General features: G+C 40.7%; 1 protein-coding gene across 1 annotated transcript in view; it reads right to left on the reverse strand.

Annotated features, from left to right (window-relative positions):
- Positions 1–12,868, reverse strand: part of NT5DC1 (5'-nucleotidase domain containing 1) — a 153,343-nt gene extending 140,475 nt beyond the window's left edge. The window contains exons 1-7 of the mRNA XM_059835534.1: positions 12,776–12,868; positions 10,625–10,716; positions 9,017–9,088; positions 7,412–7,518; positions 5,920–5,999; positions 3,445–3,447; positions 2,643–2,724 (exon numbers count right to left, since the gene is read on the reverse strand). Coding sequence (XP_059691517.1) covers positions 2,643–2,724; positions 3,445–3,447; positions 5,920–5,999; positions 7,412–7,518; positions 9,017–9,088; positions 10,625–10,716; positions 12,776–12,868 — 529 coding nt within the window. The remainder of the gene's footprint in view (positions 1–2,642; positions 2,725–3,444; positions 3,448–5,919; positions 6,000–7,411; positions 7,519–9,016; positions 9,089–10,624; positions 10,717–12,775) is intronic.
- Positions 12,869–15,147: the final 2,279 nt, after the last annotated feature.

The following is a 15,147-nucleotide window of genomic DNA, read 5'->3' on the forward strand; positions in this document are numbered from 1 at the left end:
TCCAACATCATGCTCTTCTGCTAGTATTGTTTAATAGATTCCCCCAATTTTTTTGAGTTATTCTTCACAAAGGAAGATATGTATAACACAAGACTATTTTGGAACCCTCTTACTTTTTCTCTGCAAGTCTCAGTTCTTCATTTCCTTACAAGTAGAAGAGTGGGTTAATACCCTCCATTAAGCTCAGTCAGGACAATCATGCCTATCTGAAAGAGCCATCCAAAAAAAATATCATACAGCAATTATCTAAGGCAATTACCATAGCTAAGACAATGAAAAGCAAAATCCACCAGACACCTGATTATGATCAAAGAAATCATGTGAAAAAGAGAAGGGACATAGAGAAACAAGGGCATACTGACAACAAAGCAAAGTGATTTGTAAACATTTATGGATTTCAAAAAATAAAAAGGTCAGTCGTTCTGCTCCATCACTGACAATGGCACTACTAAGACGGCATTTTGACTTGGGAACTTTGCGTCTCCTCAACTGACCACTTAATAAGTTTGCTTTTGAAATTTTACCTTGACTAACTGCTAATGAGCACTGCTTTTCTCTGAAGGGTTAAACCCTCTACAAGGCATCAAGGGCATGGAGTTAAGTCAAGAGGCTGTGGTTTTCAGGGCAGGTCCTGGGTTAAGAAAGACGGTGGGGCTTCCTGGTATGTAGACATTGGGCTGGAGCCAGGTTTAGGAGTTTCCTCAGGAAGTTATGTTAGGCTTGCAGCTGAGGAAAAAAAAAAAAAAAAAAAAAAATCTCTTCGGCACAATCTTGTGACAGAAGATTAGTACCGTTATTCTCATTTCACGCAGGGACCTGAAGCAAAAAGAGACGCTCCATGGGAATATCACAGGTAAGTGATACAGGAAGAAATTATCTCTGGTTCTTCTGACTCCCTGTTCAGTGCTTTATCTACAGGACCATATTATTAAAAGGAAAATAAGACCACTATGAAGCCTTTCAAAGTGATGCATGAAAGAGCATAGCACTTCCATGTATTAAAATATTTAAGTAGTGTATACAATCTGTATTGTTTCACTTCTGATTTTACAGAGCTTTACCCAGAGTAACTCATGCCTATCAGTTACTATGTTTTCTTATATTTTCAAGACTGTTGTGCATGTGCCTCATAACTTTTATAACAGAGAACGAGGTATATTAAATTAGGTACCAATTCTGATAGGAGTTAGAAAGGTTTAAGTAATACCACACATCTGTTTGTATGCAGATTCCACACTTACATACACAGGTAGGTACCTGATAGGTAGGTATATGCATAAATGTACACATGTACACACAAGCAGACAATCATATATAAATAAAACCAGGCAATTACTTATGAGTTCAAAGATCAGACTTTGACTTTTTGTTTGATCTAATTAACTTCCAAAGAACACTTTCAAAATCATGCCAAATGCTGCATCACCCGCACCTTTTAAAACAAAGAGCTTTCATGATTTGAAAAAAGAATTTACAAAAATGCCAAAAAAATAGTTAGTTGATTAGGATTGGTTTAATATCAGCCAAAAACAAAGGTTACATTTATTTCATGTATCAATGAATTCCTAGAGGAATTCTCAACTACCAATCACAGTCTAAGCTCCAATGGAAACACAGTAAAAACAACAAATAAAACATTTTAGGAATATCTTGCTGTCTTTTACACTATGCATCCTGACATCAACTTCCATTTTTGTTTGGAACCTCTCTGAGACCATTTTGTCAATTACATTTGAAAGGAATACAGCAAGTAGTACAGCTTTGGTGAACAAAAGGTTAGTTTTAAGAGGGTCCAAACTACACCCATGCCTAATGCATGTTGCATTAACAGAGTTAATTCTGCTGGAAAATACTGTCAGCAAAACGATACAGAATTCTGAACTGAGCTGCATATAATCTTTTTACAAAAAAACCATAGTTAAAAATAATTTCAATTAACTGTGTGCACACATGAGATGGTTAATCTTTATTATCATCTTATTATTTTATATGCCTAATAGAAACTCAGAAGTTAAGTCTGTGAAAGAAGAAAAATAATTTCTAGCTGAGGGGTATCCCAGATGTTTTTCAACTCTAATTTATATTACAGTATTACAAGATTGGCTTTGGGTGGAGGAAGTCTATTATTAAAAAAAATTCCTCTGCAATTTTTAGTAAGTTTATAATGAAATAACAATCTCCTCACTATTGTGTCAATACTACATGAGGAATTCTAATCAAAACTAAAGCGCTAAAGAAAATTATCAAACATTAGTTAGTACTTCCATTTTTTTTTCCCAATGCATTTCTGATTTTATTTATGATTACAAGAACGTAAGGAACAGAATCAAAATACAGTTCAAGGTTGTCCACATTACCATACCAGCCATGGTAAGAAACCATTTTTCCTCTAAATTCAGTGAAGTAGCACATCACAAGTGTTATTAACAATAGCAAAACAGTTTCAGGAAGATAAAATAGAAATAGTAATGATAAAGATGTTCTATCCCAGGATAAACAAGTGTCTACTATACAACTATTTGTAACCTTGAAAAGTAAAAGCTGTGTTGAGTAGCCTACAGTGTACTTGCAAATGTATTTGCTCTGGCAAGCACATGTAATATTTTCAGCTAGTATAGTAAGTTTTCAGTGAACCCACTTACCTTTAAAAGCTGATATTTTATAATTATGCTGGATAGCAGCCACCATGTCCTTCCAGAAGTCATATTTTTTCTGACCGTCATGCTGTAAGTGTCAAAAGGAACCTAGTCATTATATCAAGTATCAGCTATTTCGAGCTTTCATATTGAAACAGTGACTGGAATGCCATTAATAAATGAAAGTATCTGGAGTAAAACAGTCTTAGCAGTAGGATTCGGCACATCAGGACTCAGTAGTATCCAGCTTAACTTCGGGCAACTGCGGACAAGTTATCTCCCTACTTCAGAAGGTTATGGTGGGGGTGGGGGGAGGAAGGGGAAAGGCAAAAGGTTTCATATTTGTGAGGAACTCTAAGACGATACAGCAAAGGGGGGCATTAGGCAGAACAGCAACCCACTGAATGAGCCATCCCACTGACCTTTGGGAAAAAGAAGTGCCTAGAGCTCCAGATACTGTACTTAATTTGCAAGTTGACATTATCTACAGCCTGGCATTCATATCAGCTCCCACCCTCCGAACTGGCAAAACCCGTCGCTATGGTTTAGAGGTAATGTCCTCCTGCCAACAACTCCACCCCGAACACCATATAAAACATTCATCCAGAAGCCAGGCTGAGCAGCACTGCGTTACATAGTACTCTGAAGACTGCCAAACCCCAGCTCTGGCAGGAGGACAGGGGAAGGCGAGCTGCACTTGTGAACAGGCTCTCGCCGTTCCTAGAAAGCTGCCCAGGCACAGAAGGGCTCCAGCTGACCTCAATCGCCCTTTCAGCATCTTGGCAAGGGAGAGGAAAACCTTTTCAACCAGCTGAGCCCCACAGCACTCTCAAACTCCACAAATTTTAAGAGTGCTGAATTAAACAGATGCAGTTACGTAGCCAGCCAATATTACAGAGCAGAGGATTAGCTACTGAGCTTGTAAGAGGTGCTCAGAGTTACAAGGTAACCCAGCAGTAGTAAAGCAGGTGGTATATTCTTTTTGAGTTTATACACCATGGAAAGTATCTTTGCAGTGTTGTTACAGGCTTTCCACACCTACATTAGGATAAATTCCAATGCAGCTGTTGACAGATTTCATGGCATTGCCCTCTGTGTCCTGACCACTGCACTGATACCTGAATAATGACCCATTTTGCAAGCATAAAGCATTTTCAAGAGAGGGAAACATTCAGAAACTGAAAAAAAACCCACAACAAACCCCTTAACATCGCTAACCAAAACCATGTAGTTTATACGTACTGAAGTAAACTGCTGTTTCAGGCCTAGTCTGCCATGGAGGCTTCCAGAGGAAGCTTCCTCCATTAATTTCACAACCAGCAAGTCACACAAACAAGCCCTTTTCTGCACGACTGACCAGCGCTATGACAGTCTGCTTATGATCCACCGGCTCTGCAGGTTAAAAGCCAAATCCCAGAAAGCAGAGAGAAAACTGTGTGTATGCCCATGCAGTACACCAAGATTTTGGCAGTTATTATCAAATGTGATTTCATTTGCTGAAGTATCAGACAAAGAATTATTTTGTGTAGAGCTTTAATGTGAAGACCCAAAACACTAAGAAACTCCTCTGCTTTGTCTGAAAGTACAGAAGAGTTCCGGCTCTGGACACAGCAAAACCAGATTCATTCCTAACAGTATAGAGCACCCAACTCTCATCTAAACCCATTTTGAATCAAAACCTAGCAGTTCTCCCATCTGTTTCCAGTAAAAAGCTTTCCTGATCCTAGAATGTTGTCTGGAAATGCTAAGAAAATAGCCCTTACTAAACAGGCTCCCAGAACAGGAAACAGAAGCCTCTACTTCCTTTTAGAAACGTGGAAGAAGAAAATGTGATGGTTTCTAACCCTTAGGATGCAGCATTTTGCAGGCATGAGTGCTGGAGAGGCCTACCACCTCCTGCCTTGCATCTTTCTCATTTGGGTGATGATAACCTTCCAGGGAATTACTTGTAGCCCTCCTGTTGAAACTGGTCCAACATCCAGTAAAATATTCAAGAACTGCTAGCTGATAAAGAGGAGGCATAACCCACTTCTGGTAGCTCTCTGGAGAAACGTCACGTGTTTAATTCTCTCTGGCTGAAGATGGCACTGGTCCAGGGTCAGTGCTCCAGCTTGTGAACTAGTAACTGAATGTGAAAACTTATTACACACCTGCTATGACATGCTTTCTCTCTCAAGTAGGTGATTTGTGCCAAGTCTAAATTAAATATAAAATGAGTACAATACAGGTGTCACATCTGAGACAGGGTTCTAAGCTGTGAACAGTAGAGGAAGGAGATTAATCAGGCACAGAATTAAGAGTCTTACAGCGCACCTGCCCTCAGTGCTTCCTGATAAGATAGCTTTAGCTAACTCTTCATACAGCACTTGGGCTTAGGCAGCAATCTACTCAGCATGCTATTTTGAAATGGAGGTTAAAGCCTCAAGTCAGCTGATACCCAAAGGGATCCCAGATATTCATCTCACAGCTCTGAATTTTACTCTGCAGACAAAGTTTAGTATTTGCAATTTTCAGTGCTGTGGTGCTTCGGTATCTTTAGCCAGAAGACTACATCAGTACTCTTTTGACACCAATATACTTACTATATGAGAAGAACCCCCTCCTACCCACAACTGCACACAAGTTAAAGACTCAAACCTTCTTTAACACAACCAAATCAATTAGCATCAAACTTCAAAGGTAGGATTCAGGACATTCTATCTATCTAAAAAGCACTGAAAAAGGTTCAAGCAATTATATTTTCTGCCTTGAGAATTTAACTTATTGTTTAGCAGAGAAAAAAATAATTTGATACTATTCTAGAGGTGTATTTACATCTGTGTACACAGATCAATATATTTAAGACAAAAACAAATTTAAAAAGGCATGGAATTAAGCTTTCAGCTCATTAACACTTTGCAAATGAGCAAACTGTGCTATTCAGAAGACTTACATTAGATTTAATTTAAGTATCATCGAGAACATTTAAAGGAGATTTTAAGAACCATATTCTGCATGTCACAGAGTAAACTTGAGAAAACAGCACATTTCTATTTGTATCCTAGTTATTTGTGCCCTCTGGTGGAAGTACATTTATTTTGAACATGCCTTGTAGCTGACAATTAGCCCGGAATACAACTTTAATACACTAAGTCCGTCATGAAAAATTCCAAACAAGGAAAAAGCTAAAGACCTTGATGTTGTTCAACACACTATTTCTATGCATTTAATAATGCATGCAAGAAGTGTGGTGGGGGAAGAGAAAGATAATGAAATATTTAGTTTCAAACAATCCAGTTCTTACCTGATCTAAGCTGTCCACAACCCTTGCACACAAGAGAGCTCCTGGCAGGTCAAAATAATTATCATACAAATAGTATTTAGCTGGAAAAAAAAAATTAAAAAAAATCTACTTTTTTTTTAATCCATATTGTATGCTTTAATCACAAAAATATACATTTAAATAATAGTATAAGCTCCTATTTGGATTTTACTGGTAATAAACATCATCTGCTTCCCAATCTGTTAGCCTTTATTCCCATTTCTCATTCTCACAACTGTTAACTGAAAGTTGTTCACCTATATCAAGGCAGTGAGATTTTAAAAATACATTTTAAGGTTCTAAAAGTTAAGATGGAAGAGATGGGGGTGAACCATGAGTTTTAAGAGTCAGGACAGTATCACTCAACTCTTCAAAAATATCTATTTCCCTAGCCTGGAAACACAAAGAAAGGGTTTGAGAAGTTGTTTCAGAAATATTTGGACAGGTCTTACATATAGTCTTGTCCTTTGCACACATACGCTGCAGACAGCGCCCTAGCCCAAGGGGAAGTATGCCCACATTATTACGTGAGCGCCCGAAACAGAACAAAATCAGGAGGGTGCAAATGTCCCCCCAGACTGAGGGGGACATTTCATGTTCAACAACTCCTTCCTAGGAGTGAAATGACTCAACCAGTGATATTTTTTGTATTCATGATCTTGTCTGTGCAGTCTCTCAGGTATATTAAAGAACAAGTCAGCAAAACAGGGATTAACATTGGTAAGAGAGACCAAGTACACTTTTCAGTGAATAAGACAGACACCTTTGCTATATGACCAAAGGAAACCTTTCTCTTCCACCTTGTTGCAAATGATTACCTGCGGTTTAGAATAAGCATCACAAGCAAGTTTATGTAAGCAAAATCTCAAGGAAAATATCTTGATTACATAGGACAATGCAACTTAACTGAGCACATTATGTGTATTACTCACAAGTGCCAAGATCAAAGTAAAATGGAGAGGAAGCACAGAGCGGCTAGCAAGAACACAAACCTAGCCACAGTGCCTTCAAAGTGACTCCCATCTTAAATCCAAGAAACTTCAATTGCAGGATAAGAAGTTTTGTTTCCAGACCTGCTCTGTTCTTTGCACCTGCACCTAGGCCTCCAGTAACAGCACTGATGGTCATGAGTCAACGATTAAGAAAAATTTAGGATTTACCAAATATGCCCTAAATGAGATAGGCTGGTAATCTCAGCCTACTTCATCAAGCAACAATGTGCCCACCTCTATAACCAAAACATGTCTATAATGTCAGCTCATTTGTCTCATCACTGGTGACCTAAATTTAAGTTGAACTCTAGTATTAGAAGTTGAAAATATAAAAAAAAACCCCAATCGCCCCCAAAATATCTACCTATTCCAGTAATTCTCAGCTCAAATATTTTTAAGTATTTGTGGTAAGAACTAATAGTATAAGGCACTGAAGGGGCCAGAGCAATTTGAAAGAAGAGGACACACTAAGGTACAGCTACCTGAGCGGGAAACCATTCCACTGACTGTATTAAAATGCTTCCACTCCTTCCTTCCATACGTCTCCAGGATCTCTTCATATGTCATGCTCTTTGTACCATGGCTTGCCCTATTTGATGCATTAAATTATTTATATATTAAAAAAAAAGAAAAAGAAAAAGGTTGAAAACAGCCAAACTACTCCTAGTGCAAAGTAATACATTGCAACTGAATACTGAGGTGCATGCAAGTTGATCAGAAGTAACCCTCTTTATAATTTAGAAGTTTCCCAGGACCTAAGCTTTTATCATATACATTACAGTCCTTGATAAAAGCCCGTCTACAGAGGTTTGGTTGGCTGGGGGCACGGCTGCTGTGCCTCACCTGCTAACACAATCACTCTGTATTGCTCGAATGTTCTCAATTGTGTGAGGACACTCACTATACTTGAACTATCAATATACACTACACAATAAAACAGAAAGCCTATACACCATTCTGAAGCCTGGTAACATTCACAGAGTGCGGGACAGAACTATGAAAAAGTGCTAGTTTGAGCCCTGCAAAGCAGCTTTTTCATACAGAAGTATGCACAAGCCTTTTTAGGAATTAAAAAAATCAACCAGCTTGACCATAAAATTGGGCTCCAAAAGAATGCAGGCTCCAGTTTTGAAGCAAATGCAGGCAATTCTAGGAGAAGTAATCCTGTATCACTCTTCCCTTTACTGTTGTATATCCTCCAGTCTCGAATTCTGCATTTAGTACTCCGAAATTCATGGTACTAAATGAATTTTGGGATGCACAGCAGAGACTCACAGGTATTTCTTCCCTTCTTTCAATGAGATCTGATTTTCCCTAGCATCTTCAAGCTCCTTCTCCCACATGCTATCAGAAAAAAAAGTAGAGTCTATCTTGAGTACTAAATTACACAGATTTTCATTCTGGAAAAAAGTAAGGGGGAAATGGGACTGGGGTTGACATACTTAAGATGTATTTACTTTTCAGATCTGTGATTCAAAATAGCAGACTTCTCTGTTTCAAAAAAAAAAGAGGGAAAGAGGAACTAAGGATGTACTGAAATGATAACTGAAGGCAAAATACAACTTTTAAGAGGAAAAAACCGAGAATTTTGAAAGCGAATGTGTCAGTTTCTGTGTTTAATTTACCTCAGGATATTTAACTTCTATGTTGTAAGCCTGCAGAATGTTGAATGTGTATGGTACAAAGATTATAGTGCTCCTGTCATTATCATTAGTCATTAGCACTGACTAAGTCAGGTTACTCACAATTCAAAGAAAAACCTTACCCTGGACAGAGAGTACATTGGTAACCACTGAAAAAGTTAATTTACTTTCAAGATCAGTATGCCCTCAGAGTCTTAGACTTTTATTAAAAATGAGGTATTATTTACTAGCAGCTAACATGGATATATTACAAAAAGACTGCTATGTAACATTAAGAGAAACTGAGCACCACATTACTAAAGAGTATTTAAACTTTTATATCTAATAAATGAATGTATGCTGAAATGAGTATTTTAAATATTTAATAAAACTGAGAGATGACTTTCAGAAAGAGGATAAAATTTTCGTGTTTGTTTAACAATATAAACTTATTGTCAATATTACCTTAAAACTGTTCCATCTTCTGCAAGTTTCAGGAAGTTTCCTTCTTCAGTGTCCAATACCAAGCCTTTACAACTAAGAATAATTTTATTTTAAGGAAGAAACAAACAATTAATTTTTTCAGAGGAATGCCTTGTTATATATCAGAATAGTGAAATGCAGTTACAGAAGCTATACGATGATGCTACACAAAAGCAGCAAAATCACAACCCTTCAAATACTTCCATGTTTGAACAATGCTCTATATATGCAAATACATATTACTACAATGAGGAATGGATTTCACTTACATGGCAAATTCCTACTAAATAAATCCAGTTCCATTGTTCAGTGAGTTCAGTGACTATTCATATAGATAAGGTTGGAGCATTAAGGTCCAAACATATACAACTAAGAAATGTGATATTTAAGCCACTTCTATTAAAGAAATATAATTTTTCTTGGTGGCAACTCCCCTGCTTATTATTACTAGACTGATAACACCAAGTATTAAGGGAGAGAGGGGTAGAACATCATTCTACATGAGGCAACTGAGTATCTAAGGAGCACGTGAAGGAGAAGCATTGCCATGCTAGCCAGCACTAACAAGGTGAAGAGTTGACAGCGTAGGACAGACATACAACAAGGGTTCCTAACTATCATAGTAAATCTGCACCTTACAGATAATTGAATCTATGTTCCCTTAGGTTGTTTGAAAAATTAATTCAGAGTTCAGTGGCTAGAATAATAATGAATAAACAAGGCTGAAAAAAGTAATGCCACCTTCATCCTCTGTTATAAGGCACCCAAAGAAAAGAAGATACGCCACAAAGGCAGCAAGCAGACCCCAGCCTTTCACAAATGACACGTGGGTGAGTAGCACTGACACGCGGCTACCAGTACCGTGGGCTTGCAGATCCCAATAAGAGACCGAGGCCAAGGTGTCTAGATCTTAACAAAGGATTTCATGCTTCAGAGGCCTCAAAAGATGAGAAATCTGTGTGTCTCCTAAAAAATTAGTGATAACCTGGCCTTCAAGCCCCCACCCCCCTGGTCTAGATAATAACCTATAAAGTTGGAAGATCAGAGATTCACATTCAAGCTCCTTCTCCAAGACCACTGAGCTCAGAGCAGCAACTTGCATTTCAGCCTTTTGCATCACAGCTTTGTGCCTGATCTGCCACCCAAAGGCTACGTCCTGGCATGTCACCTTTCCTTGGTTCCTCAGAAGGCTGTTGGGATTACTATGCCTCACACAAACACACATCTGTGGAAAGAAAAATGACTAAATTCTGATGGTTACTGGATTTACCAGTTGAATTGAAGGTAGAGGACAAAGGAGATATATAAAATAAGAGCAAATCAGACTAAAATGCGTGTGTCTAGACAGCTAGAAGTACAGACCATGCAAGTTTGGATACTCAGTTCTCCCTTCAAAATACCACATTAGAAGTATCTCATTACAAACACTAGTTCAAGCAAGTATTTAAAACTGTAATTTTGGATTTATCTGTTGGGCTTGACAGTCATAACAACAACCACCTAATAAGAGAAGCTGTTTTCCAAGCTTTCTAAAAGTTACAGCATAAAGGAAGTTATGAAGGAAGTTTCTGTTATTTTCAACATACTCACCAGAAGTCTAAGCTATCTGGAGGCAGAGTCAGCAAGTCTTTGTCATAACCCTTTTCTGTTACCAGATACTGGGCAAAACTATCATATATGAGCTACAAATGAAAAAAAAAAAAAAGAATTATATTGATTAAGTGAGACCAAAGATATTGCTTCACTGGAAAGCGGCAAGATGCCTCCTAAGCAAAATCAAACCAGGGAGCTAGGAGCCCTGCCCCACTGCCTCTGCTATTGGGAAATAGTGCCCGAGGTTATTTCTGTCATGGCTGGAAAACTGCTCAAGATGCTCACACAATAGTTCTGGTGCAACATGTCCAGCACAGCCAAGTTTACAGCATTCTCCCTTATTGCCCCTGTCCTTCAAGACTGTAGGGAAACCAAGATGATAAGTACTTAAGACTAGTCACTACTTCCCCCTCCTCAATCTTTGTTTTGTTTTTTTAATTTTAAATGTCACAGCTACCAAGACTCAACAAGCAGCTTCCAAACCAATAAACAACTACCCTTAGGGGACATTTTAAAAGTACCCGAAGGAACATATTTTGAAGGAAACAGGCAACTGCTAAGTAAACTGTTACTATTTGTAAGCTCAGAAAGAACACTGTTAAAGCCTGGTACAACAGTCAGCAATTTATTAATGCAATGTGCTGGTAAAGTTGTACAAGAAGATCTATGTAGATGCTACCAGGTCCTTAAAGACCATGCAAACACAGTAATTGCTCCCTTTTTCTCATGGTTCTTTCATTAAAGCTGTTCCCTGGCCTTTTTTTCCTAATTACAAAAGCTGCTCTTGGACTGAATATGAATAATGTCTGAGAAAAACTAATATGAAGGTCAACACTGAAAGAGTAAGAACTAGCTGCATCTTCAGCTCTGCCTGTCAGCATTTTTAAAGGGTTTTTTTATTTCAGATAGATAAGGAAGCATGCAATGGGCATGTGTCAGGCTGTCTCTGTGTGCTGTGAGAGGATGAAGAGTGAACTAAGGTTAGTAATTTTTTTTTCTTTTGTTTGTTGGTTGTTTTTATTTAAACTCTTCTAGTTATCAATTGCCTAACATCTGCTTCCATCAGACAAAATTCTTACCAGGAAGAATGTACCTGTGCAAGATATGATGTGTGTGGCATGACAGAAAGAGCATGGAAGGTAAGCCTAGAGTTGTATAGTTCCCAGCAGGAACTTAAGAGCACATACATTTTATAACTTGCACTATTGATCCATCTTTTGTAAGAAGGATGCCTCTCTACAGAAAGTCACTCACAGCTAAAGGAAGCAATGCAGTTTTTCAAAACAGGACACACCGAACCATACGTATTGATAAATAGGACACCTCATAAACATTTGTTTCTATACCAAATTGTAAAGTTATCTTGCAATCAGCGTAGGAATCCCATGCAGTGCAAAATGTACTTAGGTGAATTGAGGCAAATAAAAGGGGGGATGGAGACACCATGAGCACCCGTGACACGAGACAGCTGCGCGGCAAAGTCCTGACATCAACAATGAAGGACGAGTCAGGGAAAGACTATCAGGGAGTTTTAAAAGTGCCAGTCGGAAAAAAAAACTAGTGCGAAGGGCGGGAAGGCACAGCGCATGGCAGTAGTTCCCCTCCGTAAGGGACACCAAGGCTAAGTCAGAGATGCTGAGCGCCCTTAAGCTCGGCGGTTTATTTTAAGCACCATTTTAAGGCCGCCTGTCGAAAGTGCTGCGGACTCCTAAGTCTGTCTGCGGCATCTCTAGATCTGGCGGGGGGGGGGGGGGGGAGGGGGGCTCTACCTTTTTCTCAGCGCCGCTACAGGAGACATGGCTGTCCCCTTTGCTCGGGCAGAGGCCTGCTGAGGAAGCGGCCGGCGAGACAGGCACTTGTGTCTCTCTCCTCTTCTCTTTTTAGGTTTCCCCAGGGGTACCCGAGCCAGCAGCCTCGAGGCTCGCTGCCCCCGCAGCGGGGGTCCTGGCCCCCGCGCCCCCCGGGACCGGCCGCCCGCCCCACGCCGCCCCGCTCCCCGGCACTTTCCCTTTCGCTAGGACAGGCGGCGGCGAGCGGGGCGGAGCGGAGCGGAGCGGAGGGGAGGGGAGGGGAGCTGGGGGCCCTTGGCCCGCGGCTCCCAGGCCGTGCCGTGCCGCGCCGTGCCGTGCCAGCCCGGCCCGCACTCACCCGCGCGCTCTGCGGGAGGTGGTACCGGCAGACCGTGTGGTCCAGGTCGAAGCCCATCACGTCGCAGTCGGACAGGGAGAAGTGTTGCTGCATCGCCGAGCCGCCACCGCCGCGGGGAGGCGGGCGGAGGAGGAGGAGGAGGAGGAAGGGGCGCGGGCGGCGCTTCCCGCGGGGCGGCGCAGCGCGGCCGGATCCCCCCCGCCCTCGCCCCGCCCCGCCCCGCCCCAGCGGGGCCGCCCTCACCTGCGCGGGGCCCCGGGCCGGCCCAGGGGCCGGGCCCGGAGCTCGGGGCGAGCACATCGCCCCCCGCCAAGCGGGCCGTCGCTTCCAGGGGAATCTTGGCGGCAGAGCCCCGGGCAGTAAACCGGGGGTTTGGCAGGGCGAGCGCATGGCAGCTGGCCGGGGGCGTGTTCAAGCGCTCGGATTTAAAAAATGCGTTTCCCGCCGAGGCTTTGTGAGTTCGGGAACAGGCGTGGAAACGGAGGGGCTCCTGCTGGGCCCAGCCCTAGCCGCAGTTCGCCAGAAGTGCGAGTGCGTTCTCCGCAAAGGCAGGTCACCCGGAGGGTGCTTTGCCGAGACCTGGTGAGCAGGGCGCAGGTGGGAGGGAAGAACAGGGTCAGCCTCGGTTAGTGCGAGGGCCGTCAGCCAACGCCACACCGTGAGGGCCCTGCTAGAGAGAGTCTTCATGTGTAGGGAGACTAACACTACTACTGCCTCGTTATCAAAGTCCCTGTAGGGTGTAAGCAACATTATAAAGTAAGCAACACTGTACATATGTAGCTGTTAGAAAACCAAAACCCCAGAGGTAACTGCCTTTTAATTTCGTGTCAGCTTTAGCAACCAAAAAAAGAATAACATTAGGAACAGTACAGTCTGCCTCCAGAGAACATAATCAAATGGGTATTTTGGTAGGTACCTGCCCAACAAGTATCACTGCAGTGCCATTAGAAAGAAAGTGCTGTTTGAAAGGAAGTACCGTGTTTGGAGAAAAGTAAACAGGTGAGAGTTGCATTGACTTAATTCTGTTCCCTGGGGTTGAACTTGAATATAGTGTCTAGTTAAGGCCAGACTCAGGATGCTTAAATAGCTGGGCTTGACAGCCTGGTTTGAAGGACCTCCTCATTCCCCTCTGCAATTCTTTTCTCTCTTTAGATCAATGACACCAGCAACACTTTGTTTTGATTCACAGAAGATGAAAAATTCTAGTTCAATTACTCTGCAAATAAATACAATTTTTAAAAATTCTTGTATGCCTATAAATAGAATAATATAAAAAGTATTTGAATTGAGAGCAATTGTTATCGAACATTTAATGCAAGCCATATTTTCCAGAGTTGCCTTCCTGTGCACAGCTGTAAGTGTTGTGCTTTGCAGGTGGGTAAGCTGGGGTGCATAACCATAGCAGCAGTGCAGAGCAGCAGTTTTGATTATATAAAAATAATTATGTTTTGATTATATCAAATTATGATTTGATTTTTGCAGGATGGCTTAATGATAATTTGGCATTCCAGAGTGAAATGTGTTTTGGAAACACATTCAAATAGTTGAATGAGATACAATGTACTTGCGTACTAAAATTCAGTTTGCTATGCTCAGGTGGACACAGATGAGAGAAATTTAAATAACATGACCTATCACATATGTGTAAAAATTCTACAGAGAAGTTCAGTATTAGATTAGAAAATGGACTAGACAGGAAAATACATGGAAATTAGGAATAAAATTCACTAATGCTAATAGTAGGACAGGATGAGCACTTAAGGTGTCAGAGCAAGAAAGAAATGGATTGCATTGTTTTACCTGAGACCACTGTATAGCAGCTTCTTTCAAAGGCTCTCAGTACCTCCCACAGACATTAATACACTTTCTAATGCTGTTATCTATGTGTATCTATATGCATGCCACATATTGTATACACTATACATTATATATATACACACACCATAAATTAGATATACATAATGATACATACATATGTTTCAGATATATGTTAAATAAATACATATATGCATGTATTTTCCAAATTAACAGGTGTGAAACCTGAGCATATAGAAAGAGATTCATCCAGGGTCTCACACACAACAGGGATCACAACTATGAAGATGAGGCAGCAGCCTGGGAACTCTGAGCACAAGACATTTTATCTTCCTAAAGCTGCTCATTTTAGGAAACATGGAGCAAATTCCTGCCCCAATGAAGTCAATGGCCACAATTTTGATTGATTTCAGTATGTCCAAGAGTTCATCCACGGCTGCTGTTTCACACTATCCTCACATTAACTTAAAGTTTGTCTGACTTGCAGATTATATCAGTACAGGTCTCTTATTCCAGAATGACTTTTTTTTCTCCCCAAAGGACTCATGTAGCTTCCA

This window comes from Gavia stellata, chromosome 2 (genome assembly GCF_030936135.1).
Source record: "Gavia stellata isolate bGavSte3 chromosome 2, bGavSte3.hap2, whole genome shotgun sequence".
Classification (NCBI taxonomy): Eukaryota; Metazoa; Chordata; class Aves; order Gaviiformes; family Gaviidae; genus Gavia; species Gavia stellata.